Raw genomic sequence first — 19,931 nt, forward strand, 5'->3', positions numbered from 1 at the left:
GTTTCACTTCTATTCCTCAGCGTGCAGAGCAAATAAGCAAATACATGAGTAACAATAGAAAAATAAAGCCAAATATGTAGCAAAATTCTTAATGGTCTTATTATTAGATTTCATTCCAGTAACAAACATGGCGACGCTGCAGTCTTAGTTTCTTGCTTCCTCCCGCAGCGCGATGATGAGGTGCCGCTTACGTCATTAGCTGGTAAGTTCGTGGGCATTTTATGGTGAGTTATTGGGGGGGATGTAAGCTGGGGGGTGACTATGCTCGACCCCTATAATTGATACAGGAGGCTGTGTGTGGCCGTGTACTCGCAGGTGTCAGCCATCTCTTCTCTGAATGGTCACGTACCACAAAGCCTTTCTTTCCCCCTGTCGCTGTGCAGTGAAAAACTAGTATTCTCTGTTATCAGCCATGAAGAAAATGGCTTCAGTGACCCAGAAATATTAATATGTGTTTTCTACTCTATTGTAATCCAGTCCGAGGGTTTTCTATAACTTTTCCCTGGAAAACCCTGTAAGTGAATTTACCTGACAACTAGTAAAGGAATGTTCAGTACTTAGGCTACGTTCACACCATGAGTTTCTGGTGAGATTTTCATGCTGCATATTTAAAAAAAATGCAAGTAACATTTTACGTAATGAGGGCGGAAAATCTGCAACAATAGAAGCTGATTGTGTGAACGTGGCCTTAGTAATGGGCTGATCCTGCTGTAATCCTGGAGCATCGGCACTGACGCCCTGTTCACACTGTACTTATGCAATGCGTCTATGAAAGCTGTGTAATTTATCAGGATTCCGGTGGGAGCCATAAACTGCAATGACTTAAGCCTAGTTCAGATGGACTCTACTTTTTTTGCCTACAGTGTTTATTATTTCCAAATCTAAGGGGTAACGTTTCTCCTTGTGGAGAGTGACAATCCAGGCCTGGTAGGTCAGTGTGAGGAGATTTATAAGCTATGCATGCTCCTCTGGGAATCTTAATATGCAAACTGCCTCTTCAGAGGAAGAGAACTAGAATTCTAGCGCCACCTATTGGAAGCAGCGATCCTAAAAGTCAGTATTGACGCTTTAACGAGCCTTGTCACATGACTTAGGATAAAAGCCAAACCAGAATTTGTTTGCAGACACGGTGTTTCGGGGTACTGCCCCTCTACAGTACAAAGTATGAGAACTGATTTGGCTAGGAGAGAGGCTTAAGCTGTGTGCACACAGTGCGTTTTTTTTTTGCGTTTTTGATGCGGTAAATCGTGCAGAATAGCTGATGGTCACAGCTCACCTCCTCCTCCTCCTGTACAATGACTGATAACACCTCTATATACAGCAGATAACACAGGATCCACCATTCACAATAGCTGATGTTCACAGCTCACCTCCTCCTCCTCCTCCTGTACAATGACTGATAACACCTCTATATACAGCAGATAACACAAGATCCACCATTCACAATAGCTGATGGTAAGAGCTCACCTCCTCCTCCTCCCGTACAGTGACTGATAACACCTCTGTATACAGCAGATAACACAGGATCCACCATTCACAATAGCTGATGTTCACAGCTCACCTCCTCCTCCTCCTGTACAATGACAGAGAACACAGGATCCACCATTCAGAATAGCTGATAACAGCTCACCTTCTCCTCCTGTACAATGACTTATAACACCTCTGTATACAGCTGATAACACAGGATCCACCATTCGCAATAGCTGATGTTAACCGCTCACCTCCTCCTCCTGTACAATGACTGATAACACCTATATATACAGCATATAACACAGGATCCACCATTCACAATAGGTAATGGTCACAGCTCACCTCCTCATCCTGTTCAATGACCGTTAACACCTCTATATACAGCAGATAACACAGGATCTGCCATTCACAATAGCTGATGGTCACAGCTCACCTCCTCCTCCTGTACAATGACTGATAACACCTCTATATACAGCCGATAACACAGGATCCACCATTCACAATAGCTAATGGTCACAGCTCACCTCCTCCTCCTCCTGTACAATGACTGATAACACCTCTATATACAGCAGATAACACAGGATCCACCATTCACAATAGCTGATGGTCACAGCTCACCTCCTCCTCCTGTACAATGACTGATAACACCTCTAAAAACAGGGTGGCACATGTTAAGGCGCTGAAAGTCCTAAACACTTCATCCAATTTTAATGTGGATACCCTCAAATGAAAGCTGAAAGTCTGAACTTCAACTGCATCTGAATTGTTTTGTTTAAAATTCATTGTGGTAATGTCTAGAACCAAAATTAGAAAAATGTTGTCTCTGTCCAAATATATATGGACCTAACTGAATATACAGCAGGTAACACAAGATCCATCATTCACAATAGCTGATGGTCACAGCTCACCTCGTCCTCCTGTACAATGACTGATAACACTTCTATATACAGCAGATAACACAGGATCCACCATTCACAATAGCTGATGGTCACAGCTCACCTCCTCCTCCTCCTGTATAGTGACTGATAACACCTCTGCATACAGCAGATAACACAGGATCCACCATTCACAATAGCTGATGGTCACAGCTCACCTCCTCCTCATCCTGTACAATGACTGATAACACCTCTATATACAGCAGATAAGACAGGATCCACCATTCACAATAGCTGATGGTCACAGCTCACCTCCTCCTCCTCCCGTACAGTGACTGATAACACCTCTGTATACAGCAGATAACACAGGATCCACCATTCACAATAGCTGATAGTCACAGCTCACCTCCTCCTCCTGTAAAATGATAAAATGACTGATAACACCTCTATATACTGCAGATAACACAAGATCCACCATTCACAATAGTTGATGTTAACAGCTCACCTCCTCTTCCTGTACAATGACTGATGACACCTCTATATACAGCAGATAACACAAGATCCACCATTCACAATAGCTGATGGTAGCAGCTCACCTCCTCCTCCTCCTGTACAGTGACTGATAACACCTCTATATACAGCAGATAACACAAGATCCACCATTAACAATAGCTGATGTTCACAGCTCACCTCCTCCTCCTCCTCCCGTACAGTGACTGATAACACCTCTATATACAGCAGATAACACAAGATCCACCATTCACAATAGCTGATGGTCACAGCTCACCTCCTCCTCATGTACAATGATTGATACAATGACTACAATACAATGACTCTTTATACAGCAGATAACACAGGATTCACCATTCACAATAGCTGATGTTCACAGCTCACCTCCTCCTCCTCCTCCTGTACAATGACAGAGAACACAGGATCCACCATTCACAATAGCTGATGATAACATCTCACCTTCTCCTCCTGTACAATGACTTATAACACCTCTATATACAGCAGATAACACAGGATCCACCATTCACAATAGGTAATGGTCACAGCTCACCTCCTCATCCTGTTCAATGACCGTTAACACCTCTATATACAGCAGATAACACAGGATCTGCCATTCACAATAGCTGATGGTCACAGCTCACCTCCTCCTCCTGTACAATGACTGATAACACCTATATATACAGCAGATAACACAGGATCCACCATTCACAATAGCTAATGGTCACAGCTCACCTCCTCCTCCTGTACAATGACTGATAACACCTCTATATACAGCAGATAACACAGGATCCACCATCCACAATAGCTGATGGTCACAGCTCACCTCCTCCTCCTGTAAAATGACTGATAACATCTCTATATACAGCAGATAACACAGGATTCACCATTCACAATAGCTGATGTTCATAGCTCACATCCTCCTCCTCCTGTACAATGACTGATAACACCTCTATATACAGCAGATAACACAGGATCCACCATTCACAATAGCTGATGGTCACAGCTCACCTCCTCCTCCTGTACAATGACTGATAACACCTCTATATACAGCATATAACACAGGATCCACCATTCACAATAGCTGATGGTCACAACTCACCTCCTCCTCCTGTACAATGGCTGATAACAGCTCTGTATACAGCAGATAACACAGGATCCACCATTCACAATAGCTGATGGTCACAGCTCACCTCCTCCTCCTCCTCCTGTATAATGACTGATAACGCCTCTATATACAGCAGATAACACAGGATCCACCATTCACAATAGCTGATGGTCACAGCTCACCTCCTCCTCCTGTACAATGACTGATAACACCTCTATATACCGCAGATAACACAGGATCCACCATTCACAATAGGTGATGGTCACAGCTCACCTCTTCCTCCTCCTGTACAATGACTGATAACACCTCTATATACAGCAGATAACACAGGATCCACCATTCACAATAGCTGATGGTCACAGTGCACCTCTTCCTCCTCCTGTACAATGACTGATAACACCTCTATATACAGCAGATAACACAGGATCCACCATTCACAATAGCTGATGGTCACAGTGCACCTCCTCCTCCTGTACAATGACTGATAACACCTCTATATACAGCAGATAACATAGGATCCACCATTCACAATAGCTGATGTTCACAGCTCACCTCCTCCTCCTGTACAATGACTGATAACACCTCTATATACAGCAGATAACACAGGATCCACAATTCACAATACCTGATGGTCCCAGCTCACCTCCTTCACCTGTACAATGGCTGATAACAGCTCTATATACAGCAGATAACACAGGATCCACCATCCACAATAGCTGATGGTCACAGCTCACCTCCTCCTCCTGTAAAATGACTGATAACATCTCTATATACAGCAGATAACACAGGATTCACCATTCACAATAGCTGATGTTCATAGCTCACATCCTCCTCCTCCTGTACAATGACTGATAACACCTCTATATACAGCAGATAACACAGGATCCACCATTCACAATAGCTGATGGTCACAGCTCACCTCCTCCTCCTGTACAATGACTGATAACACCTCTATATACAGCAGATAACACAGGATCCACCATTCACAATAGCTGATGTTCATAGCTCACATCCTCCTCCTCCTCCTGTACAATGACTGATAACACCTCTATATACAGCAGATAACACAGGATCCACCATTCACAATAGCTGATGGTCACAGCTCACCTTCTCCTCCTGTACAATGACTGATAACTCCTCTATATACAGCAGATAACACAGGATCCATCATTCACAATAGCTGATGGTCCCAGCTCACCTCCTTCACCTGTACAATGACTGATAACACCTCTGTATACAGCATATAACACAGGATCCACCATTCACAATAGCTGTTGGTCCCAGCTCACTTCCTCCTCCTTCTGTACAATGACTGATAACAGCTCTGTATACAGCAGATAACACAGGATCCACCATTCACAATAGCTGATGTCACAGCTCACCTCCTCCTGTACAATGACTGATAACACCTCTATATACAGCAGATAACACAGGATCCACCATTCACAATAGCTGATGGTAACAGCTCACCTCCTCCTCCTCCTGTACAATGACTGATAACACCTCTATATACAGCAGATAACACAGGATCCACCATTCACAATAGCTGATGGTAACAGCTCACCTCCTCCTCCTCCTGTACAATGACTGATAACACCTCTATATACAGCAGATAACACAGGATCCACCATTCACAATAGCTGATGGTAACAGCTCACCCTCCCTGACCTCTACCAATTAGCCCTATGCCCAGTTTACACTTCCATACACCTCACTAGGGTCAGAGTCAGTCTATTTCTGCTTACGTCCACATGGCTGCTGAAAAGAACATGAAGTATGAGTGTAGTATTGGTCATGGTGGTCAGTGTGAAAGTTTCAAGATTTTGTGTTGTTGTTGTTTTTAATGTATATCGAATATGAAAAATTAAAACAATCATTATCAAAAATTTAAAAAATCCTATTAAAATAAAAACCCGCTTTAAACATAGGTACTTTTCTGCTGACACATTCTCATTAACATATAATACTACTGGCCCACCCCTCAAATAGGCAGACCCATGCCCGGCATCGTGCCCTATACACAGGGGAGATAATACATCTTACATCATTTTATCTCCTTTTAGAGACATCTGGAGGAGTCATGGAGATTTTACGTCCCACCCTGATCAACATTGGAGGTCGTATATATAGAAAGAGCACAGTTCGAGAGGAAACCTACCAGGATGAGGAAGAGGAGGATGATTTTTATAGGGGTATGTATCACTGATCCGGTCTACTCTGTAGGAAAACCCCCACTTTATAACTTTTCTACACTCCCGCTTCCCTTCCCCCGCAGAGCCAATGCAGTGTGTAGATGAGCCGTGTGATGACGACATGATTGAGGAGACTGAGAAGGGTTTCCAGTGCTCTATGAATCTTCCTAGCCAACTTTTTAAGTAAGTGTTTATTTTTCTATTTCTTTAACTATTTTATTAGGCTTAGATTGGAACCATTCATATTCAGAAAAATAGAAGCCTGCTGCACACATAGATGCTTGGCAGATGTATATGGTTGTGTTCACATTTACATCATAGGTTTTGTTAGGAGCTTGTGTTGCAGATTCCATCATTTTATTTGTGAAAAATAACAATATGTATCAAAACGAGGCGAAACCCGACTGGCGTCATTATAAGTCATAAGGGCGATTCACCTACCATTGTGTCCTGCTCCGGATCCAGCACTGTTTGTGCTTTCCACATGTAAGAATCCACAACTCGTGTGAACAGAGTCTTAGTTATCTTATAATAAGTCATGCAATTGAGTTGAACAACACATGATCAGAAGAGGATTTCAATCTGAGATTATAAACAATATTTATCCATTCACTGACTACAAGCGGAGATCTTGAATTTGGGAGAAACTGTGACTAACTGTATTAATAAAATTGAAAAATTTTCATTTTAGGATGAAAACGGTAAAACATTAAAGACAATGGACACCTTTGACATGGAAAAATGATTTATACATGTTATTAGTTGCACAAGTTTCAGCCTGCAATCTTCATTCTTTAGTTCATTTTCAGACCACTTGATATGCAGTTTACAGCCTGATCCAAGTTTCAGATTTTTCTCTTGTGCGAGTGTCCCTCCCAGTAATATGGGCTGGATGTGTGCTCTGTGTGTAAGGCTTCTTTCACAGGTCAGTAGCTCCAGTACGTGTGGTGACAGTTTTCACATGTACTGGAGACACTGACACACGTAGACCCATTCAAATGAATGGGTCTGTGCACATGTCAGTGTGTTTGAACGGACCGTGTGTCTGTGGGCTAAAAAGTCTGACATGTCCGTGTTTTGCACACCGCAAAGGACGCAAAACGTCCCACGCTGATGACACATGGATGACATACCAGTGGCTGGGAATCAGCAGTACCGTTAGCACTGTTCCCAGGTGCTGAAGAAATCTCTCATCATTTTCCCCTGCTTGCGCTGCGATCAGCGTGAGCAAGGGACAATGGTGAGAGTAGTATTCTGCTCCCGATGTCCCCTAAACCTTTAAAAATAAGAATAAAATAAAAAAAATCATTATATTCACTTGGCTTGAGGCGATTGTACACAGAGATGAGAATGACAAGATGCAGCGAAAGGGCCCCTGACCTGAGCTCACTGAGTGACAGGACACCACTCACTCATCTCAGCGCAGATCCAGGGCCCGCTCGCTGCAGCGAGTCATTCTCCTCTTCTCCTCAACATGTGTGGTTGTCTCAATCCAGGTGAGTATAGTGATTTTTTTTTTTATTCTCTAATCGCAGCACAAGCAGGGGACAATGATGAGAGATTCTTTCAGCACTTGGCTCTTGGGAATAGCGCTAACTGTACCGCTAATTCCTAGGCGCCGGTACGTGTGATCCTGATTCAGCACACAGTTGGCATACGTATGCCACACAGGTACACACGGATATCTCCGGTACTGGTTTTTCCAGTACCGGAAATATCAGGACTTGTGAAACAGGCCTAAAACTGAGAGGAGGAAGCGGAGAGCAACGAGCTCTCAGAGCAACAAGCAGATTACTCAGCTAGATTTTTTTATTTATTTTTATTTTACTCACTTATATAGCGCCATTAATTCCACAGCGCTTTAGAGACATTATCGGCACTGTCCCCATTGGGGCTCACAATCTAAATTCCCTATCAGTATGGTCTTTGGAGTGTGGGAGGAAACCAGAGAACCCGGAGGAAACCAACGCAAACACGGGGAGAACATACAAACTCCTTGCAGATGTTGTCCTTGGCGAGCATTTACACATTGACTGCGGTTGTTAGTCGAGCACTGATTGGCTACATGCAAGTTTATCGCCTGTCATTTAATGGCCTATGTAGACAGACCGAGCAGAATTCTATGTGCACATAATGATCATTAATTTGTTCATAGAATATCATTGTTCTCAGCAGCACATGTCATGTTTACACACAATGATATGCTACTGCCAAAGATCATTTTTCAGCCTGCTGAAAAAATAATCGCGGCCTATTTACAAAGCCTGAAGTCGGGAACGAGCCTTTTTAGTAACACATGTTCAAACAATTATCAGCCCATTTTTACAGACATTCTACAGCAGCAAAATGGTAGAACTTTTTAATGAAGACTATTTAGAAAGTTGCATAAATTTGCATTTAGGAAAAAAAAGAACTCTAAAAAATTTCTATGTGAAAATGTATGTAACCAGTAAAGTAACCTTCCGGGAAAAGCTGAGAATACAGCGCCCATCCCTTGCTCATAATACACTTCTCAACATTGAAATTGCAACACCAAGAAGGAAAAGTCGTGGAATTATGGAAATTACAGGTTCAATAGACATGGTAATAATAAGCAAATGGAACAACATTTTCAAAACATCTCAGTTTATTCATTATAGCGCATGAGCGCCACTCATAGAAGTCCCCGCACTTACACGCCTTGGCTGCTATCATTGAGGTTATCATTGGTTGTCTGAGGAATATTCTGCCACACTGAATTCACTTGGGCAAGTCATCAAGATCCACTGCTGACAGCTTTTTTTGCAATTGCTGATGAATAACGTCCTAGATGTACCTGATGTGACACATGTCCAGAAACGCTGCAGGCCATGGTAGTGCGTTTGGCCAACGCAGGTTACTCACAGTAGCACAGTGAACATGAGGCTTGGAGCTGTCGTGTTGAATAACTGCTCCTGGTATACTTTGGAGAAATGATCGTATCACTGATTCCATCTTTAAATCAATTTAACGCTGAGCTGTTAGTGCACCTAAAGTGAATAGCAAAGGGGTCCAAGCACTGTACATTATGCCACCTCACACCATAATCTCGGTAGTAGGACCGGTGTGTCGTTCCCTAGTGAAAGCCTTTTCATGCTGTTGCTTTCGTGGTTTTCAGATTTGAAAAATGATGCTCAGTGAAACATCACTGTAGACGTCACAAACCAAGCCTAAAGCAAACAGTGCCTACACAAACCATCAGAAGGCGTTTGCATGACATTGGGCTATGAGACAGAGCTGCAGGTGCTACATTGACCTCACACCATTGCAATCATGGGGCAGAGCAAAGCGACAATGAAGGGAGGAACGGAGGTCTGTCCTCTTCAGTGAGAAGTACTGCTTATGTCTTGGATGACACAAGAACGCCAGGGCTCATGTTACTTGTGCTATTAGGAGCAGCCTGCGTGGCGTAAATGTGCTACCATGGCCTGCAGCGTCTCCAGACTTGTCTCAAATTGAGCACATCCAGGCTGCTGCCAGCAGCATATTTTGATAATTTCCCCAAGCGCATTCAGCGCGGCAGAACATTCCTCAGACAATCATTAATATCCTCATTGATAGCAGCCAAGACGTGTAAGTGCGGGTATATTTGCATCTTGCCCTTATAATTCCTACTGAATAAATCGAGATGTTTTGAAACTTTTTTCATTATTTGTATATCATTTATATGTCCTATCTATCCTGAGATTTCCATAATTCCACATCTTCTCCTTGATGTTGCAATTTCAGTAGAGTGTATACTTTGTCTGCTTGGGACAGAACATCAGTTGTCAGGAAGCTGGAAAGAATATAACTCTACTGCATTTTCAGCTTTTTTCTGGAGGGTGACTTCAGTAAAGTATACAGTTCCTTACACAATGCAGATGCTGCTGCCGCTTTATATAATACCACAGCAGCTGCAGCTCTCGAATCGGTCACCCCCCTCACACATACCAAAGCTTGCACAATCAACAGGCAACCCTGGCACACCAGCCTGACTAAAGAACTGAGACGTACTGCCAGGGTTGCTGAGCAAAGATGGAAAAGATCCCACTCCAGTGAGCACCTCATCGCATTCAAACAGTCCCTCACCGCTTTCAAGTCCACACTCACTGCAGCAAAACAAACCCACTTCTCATGTTTCACATCCTCCCTGTCTCACAGCCCTAAACAGCTAATCAGTACTTTCAATTCTTTCCTCCGCCCCCACCGTCCCCCAGCACACCCACCCTCTCCTCTCATCTCAGCTGAAGACTTCAAGACATCAAGCAGAAGATTGACAACATAAAGCAAAGCTTTTGCCTAAAGTCCCCACAGCCCCTCCTCATAACTGCTCAAACCTCCTCTTCCAAAACCAGCTTCTCCACCATCACTGAAAATCAACTTTCCTCTTTATTTTCCAAATTACATCTCACCACCTGTGAACTTGACCCAATCTTGTCCCACCTCATCCCAAACCTTACCATAGTCTTCATCCCAACCCTAACCCACCTCTTCAACGTGTCACTAACAACTGTTGTCTTTCCCTCATGCTTCAAACATTCCTCGATCACACCCATCCTCATTTTCAACTGTCCTCCCACCTCTCCTCTTGCTCCCTCTTTGACCGCTTACAATCTGGCTTCCGACCGCACCATTCCACTGAAACTGCCCTGACTAAAGTCACCAATGAGCTACTAACTGCCAAAGCCAAGCGACACTACTCTGTCCTCCTCCTCCTGGACCTGTCCTCTGCCTTCAACACAGTGGACAATCCCCTCTTACTCACAGACCTGGCACAATCTTGGATCTCTTCATACCTAACAGCTGGATATTCAGCGTCTCCCACTCACAAACCACCTCCTCATCTATTCCCCTTTCTGTTGGTGTCCCCCAAGGTTCACTTCTAGGACTCCTGCTTTTCTCTAACTACACCTTCGGCCTGGGACAGCTCATAGAGTCTCATGGCTTTCAGTATCACATCTATGCTGATGACACAGATCTACCTCTTTAGACCTGATATCACCTCCTTACTAACCAGAATCCCACAATGTCTGTCCGCTATTTCATCCTTCTTCTCTGCTAGATTTCTAAAACTTAACATGAATTTAACTGCATTCATCATCTTTCCACCATCTCATTCAACCCCCCCCCCATCAAAGTCAAGGGCTGCTCACTCTCCCCAGTCCCGCAAGCTCGCTGCCTCGGGGTAACCTTTGACTCTGATCTCTCCTTCAAATCACATATCCAAGCCCTTTCCACTTCCTGCCGAATGAAACTCAAAACTATCCCCCGGATCTGCACATTCCTCAACCACGAATCTACAAAAACCCTAGTGCACGCCCTCATTATCTCCCGCCTCGACTACTGCAACCTCCTGCTTTGTGGCCTCCCTTCCAACACTCTCGCACCCCTCCAATCTTTCCTAAACTCTGCTGCCCGACTAATCAACCTGTCCCCCCGCTGTTCGCCAGCCTCTCCTCTCTGTCAATCCCTTCACTGACTGTCCATTGCCCAGAGACTCCAAAACCCTAACCATGACATACAAAGCCATCCGCAACCTGTCTCCCCCATACATCTGTGATCTAGTCTCCCGGTACATACCTGCATGCAACCTCCGATCCTCACAAGATCTCCTCCTCTACTCCACTCTTATCTCCTCTTCCCACAATCACATACAAGATTTCTCCCGTGCTTCCCCCCTACTCTGGAACTCTCTACCCCAACACATCAGACTCTCGTCGACCGTGGAAACCTTCAAAAGGAACCTGAAGACCCACCTCTTCTGACAAGCCTACAACCTGCAGTAACCACCGCTCCACCATACTGCTGCACAACCAGCTCTACCCTCACCTACTGTATCCTCACCCATCCCTTGTAGACTGTGAGCCCTCGTGGGCAAGGTCCTCTCTCCTCCAGTATCAATCACTGACTCATTTTTGTTCAAGATTATTGTACTTGTTTGCTATTTGTACCCCTCTTCACATGTAAAGGGCCATGGAATAAATGGCGCTATAATAATAGTTTTCATTTGCACAGTGTGTATTTACACCTGGTCAGTGACTGGCATCGCTTACAGCATAAAAGAATATATGAATGTTCTCACCAAATCACTAGGATCTAATCCACTCTAATATGGGAGGCCTCCCGTGGTGCATTGAGGCCAGCGTGCAAACATCCGGTTTTGTAAAACTCTAATATCTCATGATGCTCCTATATCTCACATTGGCTCCTATTAACACTTTACTACTTCTACTCTACTTCATACTTTTCCTTGTATGTGATTGCCGAGATCCCTAGTTACCACAATGGACCTCTATATATTCATCTCAGAAAGTTTTGTCTAAGACTTTAGCACCTGAGTAAAAGACACACAAGGGGTATTGAGCACTGAGCTGAGATCCTCATAAATGTGCTGATCTCTCTATGAGCGAGCTGCATAATAATGAGATGTAAAATCATTAATGAGAACAAACCCATAGAGATGAAACATCCGGAAGGTGAAAGAAGCCGTCCGCAGATACTCGCTAATTGTTGGCCAATAGGTCTATGACTGGCAATTCTGATTCCTAATTACCCAATTTATATTCACCTCCTCTCAGTGGAGCCTGCGATGCAGGGGAGAGGAGAGCGCGAGTGGCACAAACTTATCCTGGGGAATATGTACAAATTGGAAGAGGAAAGTTCACCAGTGTTACCTTACTTTCTTACTTTACCTATTCTTTGGTCAATTTTAGGTACATAATAGGAAAGAAAGGGGAGACCAAGAGAAATCTGGAGTCAGAGACTCGCACCTCAATCAGTATCCCGAGACAGGGGATGGAGGGACAGATTGGTAAGATTCAATTTTTGCTGACAATTCTGTGTATTATCTGCCTGTCTGGTGATACCCTGTGCTACCTGCCCGATACTGTTGGTGTCCTGGTACCTCTGTGCCCGCAATAAGGTCTCATTGATGTGAGGCAGCATGTGGTCACTGTTGTCACCATGGTCCTGCATACATTTTAGGATCTTTAAACTACTAATGTATAAAGTATGAGACTTAGGAAACCTTTTCCAGCTACTGAAAACCTCAAAATATTTGTCATAATATCCTATATTTACAGTGATGTCTGCAACAATATATAATGTATTGAAGAACAATATTTTACTGTCTCCTTTTCCCTTATTATCCTATTTCACCGTTTTCCACTTGTCACAGGGGTTTCATCCAGGATTGTGATCAATCGGTAATTCAGATCCAGTGCCTTTGGCCTAGTGCAGAGCCGTCTCCAGTGCCCTGTCCATAGTGCAGAGCCGTCTCCAGTGCCCTGTCCATAGTGCAGAGCCATCTCAAGTGCCCTGTCCATAGTGCAGAGCCGTCTCCAGTGCCCTGTCCATAGTGCAGAGCTGTCTCCAGTGCCCTGTCCATAGTGCAGAGCCGTCTCCAGTGCCCTGTCCATAGTGCAGAGCCGTCTCCAGTGCCCTGTCCATAGTGCAGAGCCGTCTCCAGTGCCCTGTCCATAGTGCAGAGCCATCTCCAGTGCCCTGTCCATAGTGCAGAGCCGTCTCCAGTGCCCTGTCCATAGTGCAGAGCCGTCTCCAGTGCCCTGTCCATAGTGCAGAGCCGTCTCCAGTGCCCTGTCCATAGTGCAGAGCCGTCTCCAGTGCCCTGTCCATAGTGCAGAGCCGTCTCCAGTGCCCTGTCCATAGTGCAGAGCCGTCTCCAGTGCCCTGTCCATAGTGCAGAGCCGTCTCCAGTGCCCTGTCCATAGTGCAGAGCCGTCTCCAGTGCCCTGTCCGTAGTGCAGAGCCGTCTCCAGTGCCCTGTCCGTAGTGCAGAGCCATCTCCAGTGCCCTGTCCGTAGTGCAGAGCCATCTCCAGTGCCCTGTCCGTAGTGCAGAGCCATCTCCAGTGCCCTGTCCGTAGTGCAGAGCCGTCTCCAGTGCCCTGCCCGTAGTGCAGAGCCGCCTCCCGTGCCCTGTCCGTAGTGCAGAGCCGTCTCCAGTGCCCTGCCCGTAGTGCAGAGCCGTCTCCAGTGCCCTGCCCGTAGTGCAGAGCCGCCTCCCGTGCCCTGCCCGTAGTGCAGAGCCATCTCCAGTGCCCTGTCCGTAGTGCAGAGCCATCTCCAGTGCCCTGTCCGTAGTGCAGAGCCATCTCCAGTGCCCTGTCCATAGTGCAGAGCCATCTCCAGTGCCCTGCCCGTAGTGCAGAGCCGCCTCCCGTGCCCTGTCCGTAGTGCAGAACCGCCTCCAGTGCCCTGCCCTTAGTGTAGTCAGTTGCAGCGTCCCTTCTACCACCGTTGGTTGCAGAGTACAAGCACAGTGCCACCTCCTCAGTGGAAAGCCAGCCACAGCGCCCTGTACCTCGTGAAGAATTGTTCACATTATTCGCATATTGAAGTAGCGCCCCTCACTGCTGTCGTTTGAATACTACAGTGCCTCAGAGTCCATATTTTTCCCCTCTTTTTCTGTGTCCTGTGTGCTCAAGGAGATGCCGAGTGTAAGACTGGACGAAAGTGCCAATTCCACAAATCCATGCCAGCACTATTGCCTGTCTAAACCTTGTGGATTTTTTTTCAAATGGCACCTCATAGAAAAATCACTGAGAGAGTAGAATTCAAAGTGGCAGCTGTAAAGGTGTCTTTGTCATCAGATTTCACAATAGATACATACTAATTAGATCTCCTAGACCTGATGAGACTGGAGTACTTATTTTGAAAATCCATTTTAGAATGACTGTATATTCCCATTATTAAAATTAGCTGATTAGGAATCGAATCAGGCTAGACCCATACTTCTACAATGCACATTATAATATCCAGAGGGAAAAGTATTATCCAGCCATTCCAACATAGATTTTAAAAGTAAATACTCATCTCGTCCAAGAGATCTATATATAATAACGTTTCAGGCTGCATTGTAAAATCTGCTTACAGATCCTCTGACTATATTTGAATGAGCTTCATGACAATACCTTTCTTACTTATTTTGGCATGTAGCACATCTTGTATGATATTTTCTAAAGATTTCTCCCTCATTACCTATTGATTTCTTCATTGATCATAGTTTTTTTTTCTCAATGGAACTCTGAACGTTGCTCATTGCAGTGTGTTTCGCTCTCTGACCACCAGGTGGTGCACTGTTACAACAAATAATCTGCTTTTTTGGCAACCCTGTCGCTGCTTTTTCAGCTTGCTGCTTATAATTGGGATTAACCTTGATTGTTTGTGTTTTATTTGTGTTAATTAATTCACTAAACAACATAATTTTATATGATATGTCATCTTGAATAATAATTCTTTCCAGTACAATTGCTGCTAGTGGATGCATCCTAATTATTTATATTATGTGCTATGTCATCCCTCTGTCTATCAAACATTGCGGCATGGATGTAATTTTATTTTCTAGTACGTGCTCACTGAATATCTTGTATTTTTAGATGCAATCAATCTGAATTAACCACTTTTGAAAGACTATTGTAACTATTCTCTTGCAGCTTCAAAGTATCTAAAAGCAAATATTCCTGTTTTCCACAGCTGATTCCTTTCATGTGTGCTTTGCTTCTACCAATAACATTCAGTAGGTTAGCAAGAAGAGAAGCATGACTGCACGATCTGACTACACAGGGTTTGTTTGTAGTCTGTTACCATGGAGACACCCTGGTCTGTGCAGAAGCTTTATACACAAAATAGTTGGTTATTTTTAATAAGACCTATTAAAAAAGTTGATTCATTTTTTATTTTACTTGCACACAAATTCTCCTCTTTGAGGCAAGTCTGTAAGCCTCTGTAAATTTGAGTGGTATTCTGATACATGAAAAGCAATTAAAATAACTTTTCAGTGTATGACTAGTAATATTTTATACGATTGGTTTCATCTGTTTGGCTGGGAGAAATTGTTTAAATTTAGATTAAGCTGTAAAAACGGAAGACGCAAGCAAAAATGTTGCATTTTTAATGACGGGAAAAAAAATGATTCAATTAGGAACCGATCTTCCTTCCACCATTGTTTGTAATAAATGAATCGGGGGATTTTGTTGTTTTGGCAGTTGCAGTTCAGCATGAAACATCAGACTTGTAGAAAGTTTCCACGGATTGGTTTTTAATCCTGTTTTAGGAAAGTAGCGTAACATTGTCCACTTATAATGAGCGCGCCTTTAAACAAAAAAAGAAATCCTTTGTGTAAGAAAAAAAATTCTGTTGTCAGCATTAAAATTATAATTATGTTCCCTCCGCTGCTGTCATACCTCCTCTGCTTAATTAGACGTTAATTACATTTCATTCTATGATTTGCATACATATTTGAATGAACATGTTAACAATAGATGTTTTTTTGAAATATTGTTCTTTGCTTAACCCCCTGGTTGCCGTGATCATTGTGTGGTTCTTTAACCTGTTAGTAAGTTGTCTCTTGTAATTTGAACACTTTAAAGTCATCAAACGGAGCTATATAGCAGGCAACTAAAGAGTCAACAGAGAAATTAAAATGGCATTGAGGGGGTGGTCTTCTCAAAGTAGATGGTTAATGTTCACAATACATGATGGAACTTCAAGACTGTCAAAGGAAATTTGGCCTCAGTAGACTCAAACTAGTAGCCCCTGATGGCTGTCGTCTATAGCCCTCAAGGCTCCGGAGTACCCGTGACTTCCTACAAGCTGTCATACATGTACGACACGATGATGGCGCTGGCACCATCTGCAGTGTGTGGGTGTCTGCTGTATATCGTATCTGACACCCTGCTGCAATGGCCGCGATGGGTATTAGCACTGATCGAGGCCGTTTAAACCCTTATATACCACTGTCGATAGTGACAGCAGCATGTAGATGGTTATTTGAGGAGGGGGCTCCCTTTTTAAGCCTATTGGCACTTCGGCAGTTCCAGGTATAGTAAAAATATTGCATCAAGGCAAAATCCAACACATTTCAGGCATAGAGTTGTTCCTAATCATCTAAAAGGCAAAGTGTCAGTGTAAAATAGATTTAATATCCCTGAGGAAGATCAGCGATCAGGCAAGTAAAACTTAAAGTCACATATAGGGAAAAATTAAAAAAATAAATAAATAACTGAAAAATATTTTACCACTAAAACTGCTGCTTTGTTTAAAAAAAGAAACAAATAGAAAAAGTACACATTTGGTATTTCCGCACCCGGAATGGCCCAAGCAATGAAATTGTACCATAACCCATACGATGAATACCATAAAAAATTGATATAAAACACTCCAAAAATGTAGCATCTACTAACACAAAAAATTGAATAAAAGTGATCAAAAAGGCATGTAGAGAAAACTTGTATCACTGAAAACGTCATCTCGTCCTGCATGTGGCCGTCTTCTTCAATTTTTTTTATATGTACTGCCAATTTACCCGGCCAAGTTTGAGAACATTGCTAAGTAGAAAGGGGTGATTTGTGATTTTCTCAGAGGAAACATTTTGGAGGGGTTTCATTGTCATCACATTTTTCTCTGGATTTTATTCTACACTGCTCAAAAAAATAAAGGGAACACTTAAACAACAGAATATAACTCCAAGTAAATCAAACTTCTGTGAAATCAAACTGTCCACTTAGGAAGCAACACTGATTGACAATCAATTTCACATGATGTTGTGCAAATGGAATAGACAATAGATGTAAATTATTGGTTATTATCAAGACACCCTCAATAAAGGAGTGTTTCTGCAGGTGGGGACCACTGAGCACATCTCAGTACCAATGCTTTCTGGCTGATCTTTTGGTCACTTTTGAATGTTGGTTGTGCTTTCACACTCGTGGTAGCATGAGATGGACTCTACAACCCACAGAAGTTGCTCAGGTAGTGCAGCTCATCCAGGATGGCACATCAATGCGAGCAGTGGCAAGAAGGTTTGCTGTGTCTGTCAGCGTAGCATCCAGAGGCTGGAGGCGCTACCAGGAGACAGGCCAGTACACCAGGAGAAGTGGAGGGGGCCGTAGGAGGGCAACAACCCCGCAGCAGGACCGCTACCTCCGCCTTTGTGCAAGGAGGAACAGGAGGAGCACTGCCACAGCCCTGCAAAATTACCTCCAGCAGGCCACAAATGTGCATATGTCTGACGTCCACAGATGGGGGTTGTTCACACAGCCCAACACCGTGCAGGACGCTTGGTATTTGCCACAGAACACCAGGATTGGCAAAGTCGCCACTGACGCCGTATGCTCTTCACAGATGAAAGCAGGCTCACACTGAGCACATGTGACAGACGTGACAGAGTCTGGAGACGCCGTGGAGAGCAATCTGCTGCCTGCAACATCCTTCAGCATGAACAGTTTGGCAGTGGGTCAGTAATGGTGTGGGGTGGCAATTCTTTGGAGGGCCGCACAGCCCTCCATGTGCTCACCAGAGGTAGCCTGACTGCCATTAGGTACCGAGATGAGATCCTCAGACCCCTTGTGAGACCACATGCTGGTGCGGTTGGCCCTGGGTTCCTCCTAATGCAGGACAATGCCAGACCTCATATGGCTGGAGTGTGTCAGCAGTTCCTGCAAGATGAAGGCATTGAAGCTATGGACTGGCCCGCCCGTTCCCCAGACCTGAATCCGATTGAGCACATCTGGGATATCATGTCTCGCTCCATCCACCAACGTCACGTTGCACCACAGACTGTCCTGGAGTTGGTGGATGCTTTAGTTCAGGTCTGGGAGGAGATCCCACAGGAGACCATCCGCAACCTCATCAGGATCATGCCCAGGCGTTGTAGGGAGGTCATACAGGCACGTGGAGGCGACACACAATACTGAGCCTCATTTTGACTTGTTTTAAGGACATTACATCAAAGTTGGATCAGCCTGTAGTGTGTTTTTCCACTTTAATTTTGGGGGTGACTCCAAATCCAGGCCTCCATTGGTTAATAAATTTGATTTCTATTGATGATTTTTGTGTGATTTTGTTGTCAGCACATTCAACTTTGTACAGAACAAAGTATTCAATGAGAATATTTCATTCATTCAGATCTAGGATGTGTTATTTCAGTGTTCCCTTTATTTCTTTGAGCAGTGTATTTCCTATATGTGTCTTAAGGCCCCGTCACACTTAGTGACGCTACAGCGATCCCGACAACGATACGACCTGTCAGGGATCATTGCTGCGTCGCTATGTGGTCGCTGGTGAGCTGTCAATCAGGCAGGCTCACCAGCGATCAGGGGAGCAGCGACATCGTGGAAAGAATCGTTCCACGATGTCCTGCTCCCGGTTACCAGCCTGCTGAAGCAGGAGCAGGCTCGTAACCATGATAAACATCGGGTTACTAAGTGTGCGTGTGCCCCTAGTAACCCGCTGTTTACCATGGATACCACTCTACTACCGTGCGCGGGAGGTTACCGTTCACCTTAGCAGAGTCGTATCCATGATAAACATCGGGTTACTAGGGGCACACGCGCACTTAGTAACCCAATGTTTATCATGGATACGACTCTGCTAAGGTGAGGGGTAACCTCCCGCGCACCGTAGCAGAGTGGTATCCATCGTATACAGCGGGTTACTAGGTGCGCGTGTGCCCCTAGTAACCCGATGTTTACCATGGTTACCAGCCTGATCGCTGCTCCCGCTGGTCACACACAGCGATGTGTGCCGGCCAGCAGGAGACCAACGACCAAAAAATGGTCCAGGACACTTTGCAGCGATCAGCGACCTCACAGCAGGGGCCTGATCGCTACAAAGTGTCACACATAGCGACATCGCTGGTGAGGTCGCTGTTGCGTCACCAAAACCGTGACTCAGCAGCGATCTCGCTAGCGATATCGCTATGTGAGACGGGGGCTTTAGAGAGCTTTCATTTCATGTCCCTTTGCTTCTTTATGTTCCA

At 44.4% G+C, this 19,931-nt stretch overlaps 1 protein-coding gene across 5 annotated transcripts in view; it reads left to right on the plus strand.

Annotated features, from left to right (window-relative positions):
• The first annotated feature begins 50 nt into the window (after positions 1-50).
• Positions 51-19,931, plus strand: part of ASCC1 (activating signal cointegrator 1 complex subunit 1) — a 419,091-nt gene continuing 399,210 nt past the window's right edge. For 4 of the 5 annotated variants that reach the window (XM_073685719.1, XM_073685720.1, XM_073685717.1 and 1 more), the window contains exons 1-4: positions 51-202; positions 6,024-6,152; positions 6,236-6,335; positions 12,866-12,963. In XM_073685719.1, coding sequence (XP_073541820.1) covers positions 6,041-6,152; positions 6,236-6,335; positions 12,866-12,963 — 310 coding nt within the window. In that variant the 5' untranslated portion in view covers positions 51-202; positions 6,024-6,040. Of the gene's footprint in view, positions 225-6,023; positions 6,153-6,235; positions 6,336-12,865; positions 12,964-19,931 lie in introns of all 5 variants that reach the window. The other variant, XM_073685718.1, reaches the window with a different exon arrangement.

This window comes from Phyllobates terribilis, unplaced genomic scaffold (genome assembly GCF_046119375.1).
Source record: "Phyllobates terribilis strain yellow unplaced genomic scaffold, ASM4611937v1 Scaffold_5__5_contigs__length_657084704, whole genome shotgun sequence".
NCBI classification, from domain to species: Eukaryota; Metazoa; Chordata; class Amphibia; order Anura; family Dendrobatidae; genus Phyllobates; species Phyllobates terribilis.